Source organism: Seriola dumerili, unplaced genomic scaffold, assembly GCF_002260705.1.
Source record: "Seriola dumerili isolate Sdu_G_001 unplaced genomic scaffold, Sdu_1.0 BDQW01000088.1, whole genome shotgun sequence".
Classification (NCBI taxonomy): domain Eukaryota; kingdom Metazoa; phylum Chordata; class Actinopteri; order Carangiformes; family Carangidae; genus Seriola; species Seriola dumerili.
Window position 1 is genome coordinate 7745372 of NW_019174343.1, and position 19677 is coordinate 7765048.

Sequence of the window (19677 nt, forward strand, 5' to 3'; positions counted from 1 at the left end):
ATGCAGACTATTGTCAGATCAACAGGCAGACTTAATTCAACGAGAACTCTCTGTGTTGCCTCCACACAAGCGAGCCCAGCCAATCAGAGAAGGGCCAGGGAGGAGCTTGGGACATGTATACAGGGTCTACGGTGACCTCTTTCAACAGCTGCCCTAATCCAGATCTAGAGACAGTTTCTGTTCTTCACGGGCACTGGATTAGACCGGATCTCACAAGGTCGCTCAGCCACCTTCAGCAAAGCCAGTCTTTCCCATGCTGCTCTCCAACTAGCGATTTTACATGGCCTGAGTGAATTCACTCCCTGTAGCTGCCAAAGTGTTCACCCCCACTGCAACAAACTGATTCTTCATGAGATGTTAGATAATAATGCCTACCTCGCCACCAATTCCAGGAGAACATTTTTGTGTTGGCAGTCTTGAATGTTACTTCAGATACCCTCGCAGTAATCCGCCTACAAACTGACCGCAGAGAAGCAGCACTCTGTCATTTCTGTATGGAGAGTATTGTCTTGTCCCGCCATCCTGCCTTCTCCCACGAATACTGCCGCTTTCTGCAGAAATGCTGGGAACTTCCGGCCCCCTTACTGCTCTGCTGAACAGTCACTGTCTGTCTGAGACACTACTCCGCAACAGGGTCAATAAGTTCCCTTTTATAGGGGTAAGCCTGACCAAACAGAAGTCCCTGTCCTTCCTAATATCCACCCCTTGCCCATAGTTGAAGAGCATGTGGGGACTTTTCAGGTCAGAAAAGACTCTGGACGAGAGTGAACATGTGCAGGAGAGGCTGATGGCGGGTTAAGGGTGTTTACCACAAACAGGCCTGCCTTTCTGTCCAGTACACCAGCTGTCAGAGCAGGAACAATGGGTCACTTGTCCAAAGACAAAAAAATGAATTAACCTATTAGGATGTAATTGTGCTTAATAACTCTAAATGTTCATTGTCCAAACTTTGTTTTGTCGTATCATTCAGGGTCATACATGTTATAAATGAAGACATGTCCTGCAGTCTTTTTAAAATAAACCCCAGCATTCCTACTCTGCCATCTGTGTGCTGCTAAAACAACATTTTCCATTAGTATCTGACCTGCTTGTCAACCACCAGTAGCAGTTAGTAACTTCATTTTGAGTTTGACCACAACATCCCTCCGAATCCTCCCCTGCTGACATGACAAACGAGGCCAGAGTCTAATCCCAGAGCAGAGTTACTGGGTGTTTAGGGGGTGGGGGTGGGTCAGCGGCTGATTTAGGAGCCACACAGGAATAACATGTCCGGATTGTCCTCCAGAGGAAGTGAAGGTGCAGACGGCAGGCTCTCCAGGATTAGAAATGCAGAGCAGCCTGGTGAAGATGTTAACGCTGTGTCTGTGCAGGCCCAAGGGGAGCAGTGGGGTGGATTATAATCTAAGGGGCCATTGCAGGGGAACAGTGTGTAGGGACAGATTTTTCATAGTAACAACTGAGTTTGGGGTTGTGCTACAAAGAGACAAACATAATGGTATATTTCAGAGGCTACAACTTTTCATTTCTTGGCAGACTGTCACTACATTTCATCCCTTTGTTTCAACATTCAATTTCTGTGTATAATGTTTGTGTAAAGAGCCCATTTAAATTTTGCACTGTGACAGCTCATTACAATTATACAGACTTGTTCAAGTCTTTTGAAGCAGATGACTCATTCATCCTTATGGTCTAGCCTTCCTTGTGCCATCCTACAAGTTATTATCCTCTGTAATGCCAGTGAGTGATGATCAGCACTCTTAAGCATCAGGTTCAACCTAGTGGGAGCTAGGAAGTTAAACTGGCTATTAATCCCCACAGAGGGAAGATTCAAAATGTCAGTGGATGTACAAGTAGATATAAATGTGTTTGGGAAAATCACCTTAACCTCATTGCAGTGTCATTGTGACGGTCAGATAAAAAGTGTGTGTTAAGAGCACTGATCCACATGGATGTGACAAGGATTACAGTACAGATAACAGGAAAGAAGATGCTGGAAGTATATATGATTTGAAGTTGTATGTCCAAAAAGATCTCACCCAAAAAGAAAAAAAAGCCCAGTCACAGTCGATATAATATCAACATATCACAACCCATAACAAGACATTATCACTGGAGCACAAGCTTCAAAATCACTTCCTCTCAAAAGTCAAACAAACAGGTCTATTGTCACATCCTCTGTAGGATGGACATCCTGCCTGGTCTTTGTCAAAAGACCCAATTTTGATCCATCTTGTCAGAGGGATGCATAGTTTGTTCTTTTGTCTGCATACTGTTGTGAGCAAGCAGGACAAACAGTGAGACAAGATCCTATTATAGAGTCAGCCCCACACACTGACAAACCCAAATGAACAACAGACAGGTTTTAGGAGGCAGAAAAACCAAATGGACCATTGTCCGCTCACGCCATCCTGCCAGTGATATAGCAGATAGACAGATAAGGATGTAGTACTGGATAGATAGAGAAGTTAACATGTCTTTAGGAACCACAAATTTAACACCATGCAAATGCTCCCAACACTCATCAGATGAGCTCTAGCTGGGCAGGGAGATGGTGGAACTGCCGCACCCAGGATGTCAGGTTGGCACGGTGTGCCAGCAGCTTCAGGCTATAGAAATGACATCTGACTGGGCAGCTTTTTTGTCAGACGGTGTACATGGCACAGTATTCAACATCAGGTCCACACATAGGAGGGAGAATACTGAAACATCAAAGACTCTCATAACTTCAGCTTCAGCCATCAAGTCCTAACTATATAAAAAGGCACAGCACTAAAAAGTCTCCATCTGAAATATGTGTATCAAAACAGTTGAAGGGAAAATTTGAAAGGAGCCAAAAGTAGCTTATCCTATACATCTCAGTAGCTTTAAATAAACGGTGTGGACTAAAGCAAACCATCTGTCTCAGGCGACCGATGAAAGCTAAACAAAGTTTTAATGCACATGTGCAGTCAAAGCAGATGCTGAAGAAATCCAGCATGTGCAGATCAAACCAGTGGCTAACAAGCCCCAGTTACCTTCCACTAGTAAAAACAGGAGAAACAAATGGGTTGTGGAACATTTGCCTTCCGTTTTAGTTATTGCTCTTTTAACCACAGCAAAGACTTAAACAACTTGTGGACCAGTTTAAAAGAAATCACAAGATGGGGGTGGTGATGATAAAAAAAACATGGAAAGTAGGCTCAATCACCCAAGCGGCTTTTAGCTGATTCAACTCTACTACGAACAGTAAATGAAGGCAAAACTTCACTTAAAAAGAGCCAAACGTCTCTCATAGTTTTTCCTCAGTTACGAGCTAGCAAACTACAAATCAGTTAACATGGTTTATAACTGCCCAACGTTATTGTAACGTAAATAAATCTGCAAAATGCAATTTGAATTTCGGGTTTTTAAAAAATCCTTTCAAACTAATCGCTTCACATTACTATACTTTCTCAGTGTAGTAAATCATTTTCACACAACTTAAAGTAACATTTAAAATTTAAAACTACCTACACAGATGCTTGAACATTATCATTGAGCGGTGTGGTCTTGTTCACTGTTGGCTGCCCTCAGGAAGCTGTCGGCGGCGGCGGGGTGAAAGCAAAACAGCCGAGCCTCAGCTTTTAAACTTTCTCCAGTTAAACTTTGTACCGGTTTGAAATTAAAGTGAGAGTTAACTTACCTTGTCCCGGCCATTTTCTTCACATTGTAAACAAGGCGTAAACAAAGGGAAAACGATATTTTGCCAGTGTCTAAGTTGAGGTTACTTTTCCGAGCACAGAGCTGTTCGAGTAGTGAGCACGGTACTGTCCTCCGGCGGTGAATCCGATATGGAGTCTCCGCCTCTGCACGTGAGTCATAGGTTGGTATGGGGGTCACCCAGTCTGCACCCCCACCTCACCCCCCACCCTTTATCCCCCACGATTAAGCTGGTTGGAGAGTAGGAGCCAAACCATAAGCATGACATTAGTGGCTCAGTTGGCTAAACAAAGTAGAGTGATAACATGTTAAACTTTTATCTGCTATCTAACTGTGGCATCAGGCTTCAACGGAAAAATCACGTGTCTGCCAACTTTTCTAGTGATAGCAAAATAAGTTATTTCCTGGGAACCAGAGTTGTCATTATTTCTGTGAATGAAGATAACTGCATACATTTATTTTGTGACACTTAGTTTTTACTGTTTATTTATTATGGTTGTTACAAAAATGCAGTTAAAAAAAAGTCTTTTTACTTGCAAAAGATGTGCTATTCAAATATTCGGTAAAATAAGACCAGATTTTAGCTTGAGTTTTACACCTCTGCTAAAACCACAATTTGAAAAGAAGGTGCTAAGCATACACCCGCATGAGGGATACTTTGATTACTGGATTCATATTTGAATATCAGAGATATAATATGCTCATTTATGCAATGTATTCTCATTTGACCCAGTCAGTTACAAAGCTGAAGACTTTAACTCTCTCTTTCATTATAATAACTTGCTGTCTTTCCACAACTGTAGTTGCAGTGAGCTGTAAGTAACCGTGTAACGCCGGCGTTAACCTGTGGACAAGCAGACAGAGACACCTGCTGGACAGGAACCCAAGAAAACCAAAGCTAATGTCAAAATAAAAGTCGGGTCATGTTTATGGTCAAACAACACTTTATTCACAATTACTATCAGCACTCAGGTCTATGGAAATATTTGCTAAAAAAAAAAGAAAAAAAGAAAAAAAAAAGTAAAAGAAGCTAACAAAGGCAGGTAGCTAAAATTCACATCAATAAGTATTACACTTGTGTTTTTCCTCTGGCACAGAGTAAAATATCCATTAAATGTACATGGCGCGTCTCTTCACAGTGAACCCTCTAAGTGCTTTTCCGATGTAAATAAGGAAAGGACAAACATACAAATTGAGGGCAATGGAATTTCTCTACATTTCTCCCTATATGTTCATTTTGTCAACTCATATCATACAATGAGGTCTGCCTCTTCAGTATTATAAAAAATATTGTAAACATTTATATTAATTGCACAACATACATTCAAATACATACTGTACTGTACAGCAAGATTTTACTTCTGTATTGTTATCCTGTAGCACCATGTATAGCGAGCTGAACAAACTTTTTTGATATTTCTACAGTGTGGTACTGACAATACAAAGGAGTAAGATGGCATTCACTAATAACGTATTCTGCCAGTGGTCAAATATTCTGGATATTTGGATTGTATTGTTGTGAGACAGTGGTTAGTGTAGGGCTGTCCAAGGTGTAGCTGACATTGTATGTGCTTGGATCAAGGCAGTCAAACTGTAGTCACCTCATATCTCACAGCTTTGAGGAAGATGATGCTTCATAAAGGACATTCATCAGCGTTAAGATCAACTATTATACAAAAGATTATGGCAAAGAGTTTGTTACCGTCGGTTGTTTAAAAGTCCACACCACTTCCATGTGCAGACAAAATGGTGCAGGGAAAGAAAATGTCTTGTTTTGACTCGAAGCACTAACGATTTAGCATGTACCACAGAGACATCATGAGGCCATGACATCGTTGCGTAGCAGCAGAGTTGTCATGTAACTCATGTTTCCACCTAGTTCCATACGACATGAAAGAAAGCTGATTAAAGCTGATATATATTATCTACAAGCAGTACTGTTGGAGTGAATGGCTTGCGGATACCAAACTGTCCCACCTGATTCACAGCATCTTGTTGATGTTAATGGTCCTGACAGCTGAGGGCAACAGAGGATGTAAATGGGTATGAAAGGTGTGCAAAGGTAGAACTGACGAGTCGGAGAGTCTTTAAGCTTCCTCTCAGTCTCAGCATCTCCTCTGTCTGGGTGAGGGCTGCAAAGAGCAGCTCTCTCAAAAATTAAAACCCAGATTAGAGAAGAATAGTATCTCAGGTTATGGTCCATCGAAGTGTAGTCAAGGTCCTTGGGTTTGCCTGCACTCCCCCTTCTCCTTCCTTCACTGGAGGAGGGCGATGTGGTTGGTTGTGGAATGCAGGTGGTTAACCAACCCACCCTTCCCAAATCTGCCCTCTGTGCAAGGGAAACAAATACTGTGAGTTAAATGTGCCACTTGAGGCATTCACTGGAAACCATGGCTCCAGTTGTGGTCTGTTCCTACCAACACTGCGAGGAAAAGTAAGAAATGACAATAACAGGACTGAGAATGCAACATAATGAGACAATTTCACATCTGCATTGCTTTACTGAATTTGACTTGAGTGGGTGAATGAAAAAGAAGATGGTGTTGCTTTGCAATGCAGGTAAATGAGAGTTACTGTAATTAGAGGAGTACAGAACTACAGTAAATAGGAGAGAGGGGGCATGCTGCTGGGTCATCTTACCAAGCTAAAAAAAAATCTGGATAGAAATAGGAGTAGAACTTGGCTGACTACAAAGGAACAGATGGGTTATGACAAACTCACAGCGATTTGGAGGAAGGCTTCTTCACTTTTGGCCTCTTTCGACGATGAACTGGCCTGAAGCATGCACAGCACGTAAACACGCGCAGGGCAAATGCATGTGCATGGAGACAGACACACAGGTATATACACACAAAACACACACACAGGTGCACACACAAGCATGCGCACACACAAGCAGGCACACCCACATACACCCCCACACGCACAGCAGAGACAAGCAATTAGGCTTCATTACAAAAAGGGAACAGCAGAAGCTGAAAAGTAGGCTTGTATTTTGGCCCTCTTTGGCTTCTGCTACTGCATGCTGAAAAGGCTTTGATCACAACATTAAGGAACCATGGCAGTTTGAAGAGGTTCAATTTCAGCACAACATCACTGTATTTCATTTCCTTGACTCCCCAGATGACTCATAATGAGCAAAAAACATAACCAAAGACTCACTAGGGAGGCTGTAACCTCTCAGAATTCATATTGTAACATGAGTTCCATCTGCAGTGTTTGTAAAAGTAATAAGCTGTGCTGCAGGAGGAAGAAAAAAAATACCTGTATTCACTGAAGTAGTTTCGCTCCTTTCCTCCTGAAAGGAAGTGGAGGTAACATTAGTCTCAGGCTGAAATTACTGGAGACACTGTAATCCATCATGTTTGCCTTGGTGGTTTTTTACTCACCCTTCTCCGGGTTGCATTGCTTATGTCCCTTGCAGCCTCTTAAGTCCATGAGCTGTTGATGCATTGCATTCAGAGCGTTGCGGTCGAGGGTGCTGACAGCATTTATCAGCTGCAGGAATAATAAGGGCGCAATGTCAGCAAGGGCTTTGGAAACTCTGGAATATCTCTGGAAATCTTTGGAAAATCTGTGCCCCCTGTGTTCACAGGAATGCACTATCAATCATGTTGTGAGATTATTTTATAGTTATTATTTGTAAGTTATTTTTGTAGCTGCCATTATATGTGTGTCTGTACAAACGACATACCTGGTATGGGTCAGTGTTGAGGTCAAAATACTCCAGGAAACCAGTTGCAAATTCACAGAACAGGAAGTTGTGTGTGTCATTGATGGTCCTGAGGCACCAGTATGTGTTGTTGTTGGCACTGGTGCATGCACAGAATGGACCCACTGAGGGAGGGAGGAAGAGGGATCAGGTGAGGAAGGGAGGGGTAAGAGTTGAAAACAACGGATATTACACCAGTGTCCCAAAAATATTTTTTTCATCATGTCTGCTCTGGGAAATATAAAAAATGTTCCACACAATATTCTTAAAATCATTTTCTACAAATACATGTCATTCCTTACTTGTCCAGAAGGGGGCAGTCTGCCAGTGATGGTTGTCATGGGTGAAGCAGGTGAGGCCAGGCATGCTGCAGGTGTCATTGTTCTGGAGCCTTTTCAGGAATTTACGTAGTTTCTTTCTGCGCTTCTGCTCCTTCTGCAGCCACTGACTCTTCTGCTTGGACGGCATCCTAATGAGAACAAACAAAATTCAATACAGTCAATCTGCAAGAGGAAATAAAAATCAGTCACTCAGTCATTGTCACATAATGTAAATCTTTACCTAAGTGAGTGCATGCGTCCTGCGTTTAGCCTGAAAGTCTCTTTATTCTTCAGGAGATAACTGAAAATACAAAAGACAACTGTCAAAGTCATGGTGATATCACTAAGCTGCTGGTGACAGTGTGGTCCTGATGAATTCTCACCTGGGAGTGTTACACTGACATTCCTCTGGTCGCACCTTTTTCAGGTGACCTTTTACCTCACGCAGGTTCTTGATTTTGGTCTGCAGTGTTTCAATCTAAACACAACAGGACACAAACCTCATTATGCACCACAAGCTACTAATCAACCTGAGAAATGGGGAATGAGGAAGAGAATGTGTCAGTACCTCATGCTCGATGTGTAGTTTGTGGTCTTTCCATGCTTGAAGGGACTTGTAGAGTCCTCCATCACACTTTACTGTGTCATTCATAAGAATGGAGCACCTGCAGGAAACAAACAAACATATTAGCCAGACTAAAAATCATCCATCTACAGTCTAAATTATTGCCTAACAAGTTATTTCTTTCATTTTTAACCTTAAACATTACATATCAGTGCAGAGTGTACAAACACACACACGCACACACACACACCTGTATGTGACTTTAAGAGCAGCAGGCGGTGTGAGTCTGCTGCTGGTGGTGGGTTTGGCTGTGACCCCCATACCACTGAACTCTTCGTTGTCCTCCTCATTCCCCACTCCTCTCCTCCTGTCTCTGGTCCAGCTGCTGTTCCTGGATCCCAGGGGCCGGTAGCCCTCCTCCAGGTCCACGGCGTACAGGTCTCCATCCAGCTCAAATGATACAGACCGAGCCCAGCGCTTCCTAGAGACACTCTTACTGGATTTCATCTCTGAATAAGACGAGACAGAGGAATCTGAATAAGACGGAAAAAGAAGGATGTGTTTTGGATACTGTAGATCAGGATCTATGATGATGTGGACAAGTGAAGGCCGGCACTTGCCAAAAAAAAATACTGATGATAGGATTCAACATTTCATGCAACTGGTTTCATATTCCATGAATAATTTACAAGGTTTTATATTTATTTCTTTCAAGGCCCTGTGATTAAAGGCTCACTTGTCTACTCCAGTCCACCACTTGATGGCAGCACAGACACGTACTTCTCATCTCATGAATACTTCAAAAGCTGGCTATTTTAGCTTGAGATTAATGGCCCTGTTTGGCAAGGCTTTGTAGGCTACTGCAAGGACATTTCAAAGTAAAGAACAAGTGTCTTTCTGAACAAAATCATATCTATTAATAACTTCTGGAACAATGGCACATGTGAGTGACAAGACCAACTCACTCTTTTTGGTGAACAGCCTCTTTCTCTTCAGGACTGATGTTTTGATGCCCACATCCCCACAGTTACAGCTCTCTGAGTTGGATGCGAGAGATAGCTGGGAGGCACCGCTGGCCATCAGAGCCTGCATACGTGGGGCATAGAGACTAGCCATGCCCTTGCACTTATACAGCCTCAGCTTGCCAGTCGGGTCCTCCACACACTGCCATTTCTGAAACACAGCAGAGGAAAATATGATGATGATTGGTCTTCAGGCTATAGCACAGCATCAGTTTTGATGCACAGAAACCCTTTGATTAAAAATATCCTTTATGGGGTTAACCTAAAATTACTGTGCAGTGTTTTTATTCAGATTTCTTAGCAAATCAGACGGTTCTTTATACACATGAACACAGACGCAAACACATGTCATACTCAGTGCACTTAATTTTGAAGGATTAAAAATGAGACTTTGATGTTAAATGGAACCCTGAGAGCACAATGACTATATTACACTCAGTAAACTGTCAACCAGATTGCAAATTATCACCCTGTGCGAGCTACACTCCATGTCGTTCTCCTCAAACTTTAATAAGCTGTCTTTTCTAGCTCTTTCAGGTCAGATACCTGTCCTGGCTGCTGGCAGGAGGTCTGGTACTCTGCTTTTTGGCACAGGTCCTTCACCCGCTGGTATTTTGGCAGGAAGTTCTCCTCCTGGGCCATTTCCTTCCCATCGGCTCTCTTGTGTGGAGGCTTCCTGAAAGAACAGGAAAACACATGAAGTTTTTTTTCTGTCAGCCAAAGACAAGGAGCCTGATGTCACCAGGAGACAATGTCTGGAATGAGAACATGTCCTGTAAAAGGTCGATCAATAAGACATACCCTCTTTCCACAAGGAAAGAATCTCTCCATGTTTTTCCCTTCCTGCTCAACTGGAACCTGGAAATGAGCAAAAAGAAATAAAAAAACCTGTCAAACCACTCTGTGATATTTGCACTGAACAAACATACAGTCTATTTTCAAATACCATCCTTGTACAGCGCTGAAAAGAAAGTGGTGTTACATATTTGTATTTGGATTGTGCATTTCATAACATTCAAGAAAACACAAAGAGCAGAGATTCAATAAAGCTTCAGGTAAATTACTTCTTGACACATCTCCACCTAATCTGCAACATTTTAAATGCCATTCTTCGATTGTCGATTGAATGCCAAGATAGTGAGCAAACTAGTTGATGAGTGTGTTCACCTATTGACTGGCCTGTCTGTGTCCAGCAGCTTGAGGATAGACTTGCCATCCATTTCTGCTGGGATATCAACGCCGGCCATGTCAAGCAGAGTCGGCGCCAAGTCAATGTTCAACACTATATGAGAATTACTGCAGGGAAGCAAGAATTAAGTGATATTTTTAAAAGCAATTTACTATAAAGGTCACATTGTCATAATGTGTTTATAGATTACAGCATCTAGTTTGAGAATTTTGTATGAATAACAGAAAACTAAGTCACTCACATGGCGCCGTGTTCCACGTTAGGTCCTCGCACGTAGAAGGGAACACGGATGTCAAACTCATAAGGCATTGACTTGCCCTTGACCAGGCCAAACTGGCCAATATGGTAGCCGTGGTCTGAGGTGTAAATGAGGTAGGTGTTGTCCAGTTCCCCTGTCTCCGCCAACATGTTGTACACCTACGGAGGATATAAGTCATCAAACACTCACAGAGTGTAAAAAGTTACACTTCACGTTTGATAGCTCAAGTCTCCTGTGCCAGTTTCAAGGAAAAAGGGATTGAACAATTTACCAAGTGTGTCAGTGAATACATTACACAACCCCAGTCAGAACAAGCACAGATCTCCCAGGACCTGAGACTGTCAGATGAAATGTGAGTGTGTCTGGTGCATTTAAGTGTGTGTGCATGTGTGCCTCTGTGTTTAACCATATGTCTATCTGCCTGCAGGTCCGCCTACCTTCTCCACACTGTCATCCACAGACAGCAGGGTTTGCATCCTCCTGCGCTGCAGCATGTTAGTGAACTGCATGTGGACAGGCTTCATAGGTCCTGTGTAGCGGAGGATCCAGTGCTTGTCTGGATTGGGGGCATAGTTGTAGCTGGGGGTTCTGAAAGTGGGAGAAGAGAGAAACACTTCAAATTAAACCACCAACCAAAAATCCACTTTTTCATTTATTAACATTTAAATGTTGTGGCTTTCTTTTACATCCTAAAAAGAGGACATCGCAAAGCACATGACTCATTCCAGTATATGTCAGCATATTTCACCATACATTTGCATTCAGTTGTTTTTTCCATGTCTATATGTAGTTTCCATATTCTGTTGCTGTAAATTGGATCATAGAGAATGTACCAATGTGTGCACAGTTACATTATGCATTCACAGCAATCATATCTGCCTGCCTTTATCCTTTTCTTTCCAAAGTAGCCAGAAAACTGTTTATACAATGCTAAACTGGAGGTTACATACACCATGTAAAATGCAAAGCACTGCAATCAATGGCCTGTACAAAGTGAGCACAGTTTGATCAATATTTAACTCCGAGCCATATGGAACTTTAATTATTTGCGAATAAACACTGCTAAATAGCTAATGGGATCCTAGAAGAAAATATATTTAAGGTTTAAAGTGGATCGATTAGACTTTTTAGAAATGCTAATGTCTCGCACAGCCTGGTCCACAGTGGGAGCTCTAATGTAGTGTGAGGATGTGTCTGCAAGGTGCCAAGGTGAGAAGAAGGTTTATCACCAGAGGAGTGCCAGACTTTTACTGCCTCTCTCTCTTCATGTGGTTGATAACGGCAGAGGGAGATGGAGTGAGGAGAGTAGCCAGCACAGGCGCATTCAGAAAACATCACCCGTGGGAGAGCAAATTTATGGAGAAAGAGCAATTAAAAGTTTGTACAAAGACACTGGGGCTGAATTTTCAGAGTATTCTGTGTATAAAGCCTGTGTGGCACAGGTTAATGATGCTGGAGGGATTAGATGAAGCAAGAGGAGGGTGTGAGGGGTATGGAGGGAGGGGGCAGAAACTGCTGTCTCATTACTGGCCTTGGATTTGTCTCTCGAGGCCAGTAGCAGGTCTGCCATTAGCTAGCAGCACTAGACAGCCAGTCAGAAGCATGGACGGCGAAGAAGACCGAGCCTCATATGTTTTATATGTGTGTCTGTGTGTGTGTGTGTGTGTGTGTGTGTGTGTGTGTGTGTGTGTGTGTGTGTGTGTGTGTGTGTGCACCTAAATAATTACCTATGCATTAAACATACATCATTCATGCCTCTCTTTGATCATGGCTGACAAAATGGTACAAATTAGCAGAGCTCATTATGGTGGTAGCACTAATGTGAACAACACATGAGCCAAATAAACTGGAGTGAAACACTGGCTGTGGAGAGGGAGAGGGTGGAGAGGGCTCAGCTGCCAACAGCATACTGCAGGCACAGGAAGATAAGATCGAGCTGAGATTATGGAATTTGTGTCATTCTGGGTCAAATGAAAGGAAGCGTGAATGTGGATGACTCATATGCAAGCAAATAGCTGTGAATGTGAAAATGTAAAAATTTACCCTTTTGCTTGTCAGCTTTGTCCCACATAAGCCAAATTGGTTTACACCAAACAGGCAAAGGCAGTTCTATTCAAACTGTTTCCCCTTATTTGTGCGGGTGAATTTATTATCATAAAACATCCCAAAACAATCTGCGGCTCAAAGCTTGGTTAATTACATCAATCTTATGTTTGTTCTCGCACTTAGAGGTTCCCTAATTTTCTTTTCTTACATGTGCTGTGATGCGTTGGGGAAGGCAGAGCTGTACTGGGGGGCGGAGTCCTCTGGACCGTGCGGAGCAACGTGGCTCAGGACCATCATGACAGGGCGGTGAGGGTACATCCTCTTGGACATACGGAAGTAGTTGATGCTGTCGTTGGTAATGATGTCTGTCAGGTAGTCCTGTGGAGCGGGCAGACATTGTCCATCAGGCACTCAGTGAGTGACAGTGGAGACTAAAAAAGCAGACGTCAAGGTCTTACTGTGCTGGGTCAGTGCCCGTTACTGACTTACTGTGTCTGTGTGTCAAAATCTACTAAATAAATAATGACCCACACTGGACTTGATCATACTTTACTCCTTCAAACCCACATATTCATCTTAATCCCCTCATGATGCTTTCAAGTTAGAAAAAATCATTATTTTTGATTTGCTTACACCAAAGGAAACATTCAGCCATGTTTTCTTTCCATGAAATTAAAAAAAAAATATATATATATATATATATATATACATATATATATATGTATGCATCGCATTTTGTGTATTTAACTAAAATTATGATTTTAGAAATGATAAACATGATGCCTTTTAAGTTGAATTATTTAGTGATCTCAATTACAAAATATTGTTACTGTTAAAAGTAATGCTTTTAAAATTAATCTAAAAACGGTTTGTTTAACTTTTACTTTCATGCAGGGATTCATTCTGTAAAGGTAAGTAGGTTTATCTCTCAGGGAGAGAGGAATGCATTAATACCTTTGAGTAGCTGCTGCTGTGTTTCTCTCGTACTCCGTTCCTGCAGAGGGTGTAGTTGTAGAAGCGTGAGTTCTTCACCAGTGCTACCCATTCCTTCCAGCCAGGGGGCACATAGGAGCCATTGTACTCGTTCAGATACTTTCCAAAAAAGGCTGAGTGAGGAACAGGCGAGCAGTATGTTAATGTTGTCCTCAAGCGCCAATGAATCTGTGAAACTTTCAACTTAAACTACGTGTGTGAAGCTTGGGTCAGGCTTGAAGTGTTCACCTGTCCTGTAGCCAGAGTTGTTGAGGTGCACGGCGAAGGTGTGCGGCTCGTGGTGGGCCTGCCACGAGGGTGACGAGCAGTTCTCGTTGTTGGTGTAGGTGTGGTGGTTGTGCACGTACTTCCCTGTCAGGATGGAGGAGCGGGACGGGCAGCACATGGGCGTGGTGGAGAAAGCGTTTGAGAAATGCGTGCCACCCTTCTCCATGATGTGCCGGGTTTTGTTCATGGCTTGCATTGAGCCTGAGAGAGAACAGTGGGAGAGAGAGAGAGTGGGGTGGGGCGTGGGGGGTTGTACGAAGGGATAGGAGGGCGAGAGGAGATTCAAAGGCCATGGATTTTGATGAAAGGGACACAGGGGGATATAAAGCAGTTAGAGAGGAAAAATAGTGAGAGGTCGAGGAAAACAGAGAGGGTAAAGAGTGAAAAATATAAACATAGGGCATGAGGGGGTAAGAGCAAAAACCATTATGGACATGGTGAGAGAAAAAGAAGGGGGGGGCTGTAAATGAGGGGATAAATCTTTTTGGTAAAGTGTAACCCATTTGGATTCCTGTGTACTAAAAGCTTTTCAGGCTGATGGTGATTGTTTGGGGAAACAGATGCTTGACCATAAATTCCTGCTTTTCAATGGGAGTCTTCTCACTAGCGATCACAGGAGGACAAAGAGTGTCACAGAGGCCATTATGCAGCCACTCCAGTCCAATACGCCGCTAAAGGACTTAAGCGGGTAGGGAGATGGCCAGCGTTTGGCACCCGCACAATGGAAGCCATAGGCCGCCCTCATTTCATGCCAGCAATGGAGGAGTTGGCAAGGGGAGCACATGACTTTGAGTGGACCAGTTGTTATGGTGCCAAGAGGCAGCATTAGGCTGACTTTCCCTTGCTGATGCTGTTGGATACACATGGAGAGAATATCCATACCCATGGGACATGGACACAAAGCAAATAGAGAGAGGCAGATACACAAACACACACACACACACACACACACACACACACACACACACACACACACACACACACACACACACACACACACACACACACACACAGGAAATGATTAAGGGAGGAAAACATCTAACCCAGTTCTATGTCCTGATCGTCAGTGAGGATCAGGATGATGTTGGGTCGGATGTTACGGATGTGGCGGTCCCTCTGCAGGCGAGACCTCAGGCGATATCCAGACAGGTAGCCAGAGCCCTGGGCCACAGGAAGCACTCCCACCAGGAGGAGCAAAAGAAGAGGGAGAGGGGCGGAGAGCACCCGCCCTGCCATCACGCTACCCTGCAGTCACCTCCTCAGCTCTTCGTTTCACACACAGGAGTCTGCAGCTTCCTCACTCAACCTGAGAGACAAGACACAAAGAGAGACTGATGAAAATAAAACCCCCACACATGGACACACACAAAACACAGTAAAAAAAAAAATAGCAGATGCAAGCCTTGTGCAGCCATTACAGGGTGCTCTTCCGTACAAATGCACCCGTTTGGGTTGATCTCAGCTCGTTAATCAATCATTAATGATGCATTAGAGTGGTGTCATTGGCTGGGTGTAATGATCTCTGGTGATGAGCACATGGCTGCCAGGCTGGGGCTAATGGGCCTGGGCCCAGGGCCAGCTCAGGCCTCACCTCCCCCTGAGAGGGTTAGGGTGGATGTAAGGGATGAGGTGGGGTTGGAGGAGGGGTAGGGAGCAGAGGTGAAGGAGAAAGACAGAGGAAGAGAGGATGAGAAGAGGAAAATGAAGACAGGGGTCAGTGAGCAGCGTGACAATGTGAAGAGAGAAAAAGACTCCTGCTTTAAACATTTAGATAACGCCGACTTCAAATGATACCAAGTCAACACAGTGTGGAACAGAGAAAGCACTAAAGTACCTGTGGAAATGAAAGAAGGAAAAATAATTGTTGCAATATCACCGACATCAGTGAAAGCAAACTGCCTCTAGATGTGCAGAAAATTACAAATTCCGCTCTCCTTGTGAAAGTTTAACAAAACAATTAGAGTGAACTATGTGCTAAATAGAGCCTTTTCTGAATTAATCTCTACATGCAGTTCACCAAAATTACAGTACAATCCTATTAGCTCTGTAATAACTCTTCTTCATTAACACCATATCCCCCTGAGTTTACCATGGCAACCGTTGGTTATGCTTCCCTGCAAACACGCAGCAGTAGTTACCTGACTTTTTAGTCTTGAGCACAATCTGAGCTGCAGGAACAATGACTGCAGGAATAAAGCAAAGCAATAGACACAAGTGATTCGATAGCTGCTGTTCAGCCACGTTCACTCCTTATTAAACCTCAGTACATAAAGCAAGAACCTGTCTTATAAATGTGTTTCACTGCAGTGTAATTTTTAACACTGACGATTAAATATTAGATGAAACATACATATGGACTTTTAAATCAAAGCAGACTTAATTAAATAAAACAATTTTACTCCATGTCCCTTTCACTGAACTGTTAGATGTCATATTTATTATTAAAGAGAAATACTGATCGATTGTCCCTATTTTATCAGAGTAGCCACACACCCCAACGACCATAATCATGAACATGGTTTACAAGCCGCAGTGAATATCCACCGAGATGCTCCACTGTCACAGAAAGGTGGGGGTTTGAGCGTGTGTGCGTGTTTGTGAGTCCACAAGGAGTATGTGGCCAGAGCACTCCTTGTTTGAAGATGGAGACAATAACAACAACATAACTGCGAACTCTCTCTGCTGGGACTGGAGCTCCACCTTAACAACAAACCTGACTGGAAAATAGTTCAACCATGGGGAGAAGCAGACACAAGTGAACACAAATGCAACAGTGCCTGGATGCAGACGTACACAACTGATGCGCTTATCAAAGACAAGATGACGCCATGAAAAGCAAAGATTTGAAATGCGTTAAACATTTAAGGGAAGAAGTGATTACGAGAGGAGCTTTACATGCGCAGAGTCACAGCAGACGAAGTGAGTGTGGGCTGAATATAGGAGAGCTCCTCTCCAACACAAAACTCCCTGTTCCTCTCCGGTCCGCACTGTTGTCCGGATTGTGCTCATTAAGGTCTTCCCTGTCACACAAACACCCACACATGTCCTCCTTCCTCCTCCATGGACTTGACTTGCTTTGCACAAAAGGCACAAACCTACACACACAAATACACACCACGAGCATGTGAACCCGTGCATACGAATAAAATGTACAACAGCAGCTGTGTTTGCTCTGCTTCCCTACTCTCAGGGCATGTGGTTCTTCCCTGGAGGAACACATGAGCTCTGACCCAGGGCACTACGCGCTTTGAAATTGTCCTTGCTCTTTTCTCGTGCTCTCTCTCCCTCTTTCATATCTGGCATGGGATGAAAACACGACAACAGCAACAAGGAAATCCACAAGAAAAAAAAAAACAGCAAAAGAAAGACACACATTTAACCAGCTTTGTTTGTATTCAACAATAATTACCTCGCCACCAAAATGGATTCCAGCACATCTACAGTGAATAAAGAATAGGTTCAGTTGGCTTATATTAAGCTAGTACTCCAGTTTGTGGAGTGGAAGGTACGGTCTTTCCCTTTGATAGTTTTCTATCTGTTCAAAGGGCTGATGTGGGCAAAACCCATCAAGGAACAGAATACCAAATATAGTCCTGATTTACAAGAAAACATCCAGCTCGATTTTACACGCTGAACTATCAATAGCCAAGTATGTAAATGCTGTGTTATTGACATGCTATGGTGGTGGATACTTCCTGACATCACTCCCAAGAGGCTTTCCTCCTTCCCCAAGATACTGAGGACTAATTGGATTTTCAGGCTTTTATCAGCTCTAACTGACACATACAGTCCTTTCTTTCCAGTTTGCTCTCACCCGCTCTCTTTTATCTACCCGTATTGTTTATCTCTCTGGGTGGCAGATGCTACATGAAACCGCAAAGAAAAAAGGAAACCATAACGTCCAAACAGACAGGAGCCATTATACCTTGAAGATGTGCGGAAAAACAGAGATGGACAACCGTTAGGAAACAGCAGTACTTAGCCAAGCTCTTCTCAGTCTCCAATAACATGACCAGTGTGATGGCTTGTACACATTCATAATGCAAGGCAAGCCATGTTGTTTCTGTAAACTGGGATGATTTAGAGCTCGTTTTCCTGACAAAGCTCTGCCCACATCAGCTTTTTGCACTAAGTGAACTGCGAAACGACAATGCTGATTCAGCCGGATAAGACTGAATGAAAGAGGAATTTTTGCACTTTAGACAAAAGCACAAGACAACATGAGTAAATATAACTCTCAGCAAAACTCATTAAAGGCTGGGGGCTCGGAGAGGAAGGGCTGGGGAGTAAGCTAGCGGAATATGAGATCATAGGGAATGAGCTTCTAAAAGCATGTTTGAGGACTAAGGATCATCTAAGGTTATACTAATGCCAAGTGATGCCTGGAAGTCAGAACAGAAGAGGAAAGTTTTGCTCTTCAGTCATTCGCTTGTAAAGAGGCTCTAAGAGACAGCAGCACAGCATCACCAAATAAAAACTTAATGCCATCCATCTTTTATTGATAAGACTGAATTATAAATGCCATGACAACAGAGCTAGCCATGTCACAGCATGGCCATGATGGTAAGATGGTGGCAAGGGTGGAGGGATGAAAACACACACCGGATCGACAGACAGATACGTTACACTGCCCAACAACACACATCTGTACTTCAGGTATCACAGTTCAAGTGAGGCAGTGAGGAAGCTGAGAGGCAGCGAGGATGCTGCTTGATAAATCTTCCAAAGATTTCGCAGAGGCGTTAATGTACTTTTTCCCTATAAATAAAACACCTTGGGCTTTGAAACAGGCATAAAGTCTGATTCATCCAATCTGCAGCCCCCTGAGAAGGCAAGAAACACAGACAGAAAATGAGAAAACCGAGGGAAAAAAGCAGACATTTATTACAAATTGAAGGAGGACGAGTCATGGCATACACTTGCAATTTAATCAGTGGTGTCTCATAATGCATATGAAATATGGAGGCGAAAGCCCACAAGCTTGCAGCCAAACTCCTGGATTCTCTATCTCAAACGTTCTGAGACAGAGAGAGATGGAGAGAAAAAGACGGAGCAAGTGTGAGACAGGGAAAGAACCTCTAGGCATACAGTCTAGAGAGAACAAAGCTCGAGCACATCCATTACAGATGGATTTTTCCCAAACATGAAAACTAGATTCAAAGACCAAGGCTTCCATATAAAATAGAACAGAATAAAACAGAATTCAACAGCAGAGAACCTCGAATCTCCTCTGCGTCATTCTCGACACAGGAATTTGCCATCCGCTGTATTCTACTGCTGGAAAACATAAAGGAAGTGGCCAGGAAAGTTTAAATAGACACATCCAGTTCTGAATGTGGTCTGCTGCAACACTATCAAGCCAATCCCTTTGGTCATAATTGAGGCTGGCAGGGCTTTGCTAATGTGTGACTTTGTTCCCACTGGCCTGCCTCACTCTGAACAGAATGTGCAAAATCTCCAAGGACCCTTGAATTTACCAACAAAAGTTGTCATTCAGATGCAAATCCTGCAACGGCATGCATCTATGTGAGAGTAACTTTCTCTCAGAGCAGTTTATGTGTGTGTGTGTGTGTGTGTGTGTGTGTGTGTGTGTGTGTGTGTGTGTGTGTGTGTGTGTGTGTGTGTG

At 43.2% G+C, this 19677-nt stretch overlaps 2 protein-coding genes across 3 annotated transcripts in view; both read right to left on the reverse strand.

The window, feature by feature from the left end:
- LOC111221698 (rho GTPase-activating protein 39-like) overlaps positions 1-3777 on the reverse strand; it is a 32303-nt gene extending 28526 nt beyond the window's left edge. For both annotated transcript variants that reach the window (XM_022745209.1, XM_022745208.1), the window contains exon 1: positions 3662-3777. In XM_022745209.1, coding sequence (XP_022600930.1) covers positions 3662-3675 — 14 coding nt within the window. In that variant the 5' untranslated portion in view covers positions 3676-3777. The remainder of the gene's footprint in view (positions 1-3661) is intronic.
- A 2184-nt stretch (positions 3778-5961) lies between these two features.
- LOC111221804 (extracellular sulfatase Sulf-2-like) overlaps positions 5962-19677 on the reverse strand; it is a 24124-nt gene continuing 10408 nt past the window's right edge. Inside the window, exons 2-21 of the mRNA XM_022745375.1 lie at positions 15095-15357; positions 14013-14252; positions 13746-13897; positions 13000-13169; positions 11183-11333; positions 10728-10903; positions 10465-10593; positions 10099-10155; positions 9844-9973; positions 9241-9448; positions 8526-8784; positions 8279-8375; positions 8094-8188; positions 7952-8011; positions 7693-7859; positions 7373-7515; positions 7068-7176; positions 6943-6976; positions 6400-6453; positions 5962-6007 (exon numbers count right to left, since the gene is read on the reverse strand). Coding sequence (XP_022601096.1) covers positions 5977-6007; positions 6400-6453; positions 6943-6976; positions 7068-7176; positions 7373-7515; positions 7693-7859; positions 7952-8011; positions 8094-8188; positions 8279-8375; positions 8526-8784; positions 9241-9448; positions 9844-9973; positions 10099-10155; positions 10465-10593; positions 10728-10903; positions 11183-11333; positions 13000-13169; positions 13746-13897; positions 14013-14252; positions 15095-15287 — 2655 coding nt within the window. The 5' untranslated portion in view covers positions 15288-15357 and the 3' untranslated portion in view covers positions 5962-5976. The remainder of the gene's footprint in view (positions 6008-6399; positions 6454-6942; positions 6977-7067; positions 7177-7372; positions 7516-7692; positions 7860-7951; positions 8012-8093; positions 8189-8278; positions 8376-8525; positions 8785-9240; positions 9449-9843; positions 9974-10098; positions 10156-10464; positions 10594-10727; positions 10904-11182; positions 11334-12999; positions 13170-13745; positions 13898-14012; positions 14253-15094; positions 15358-19677) is intronic.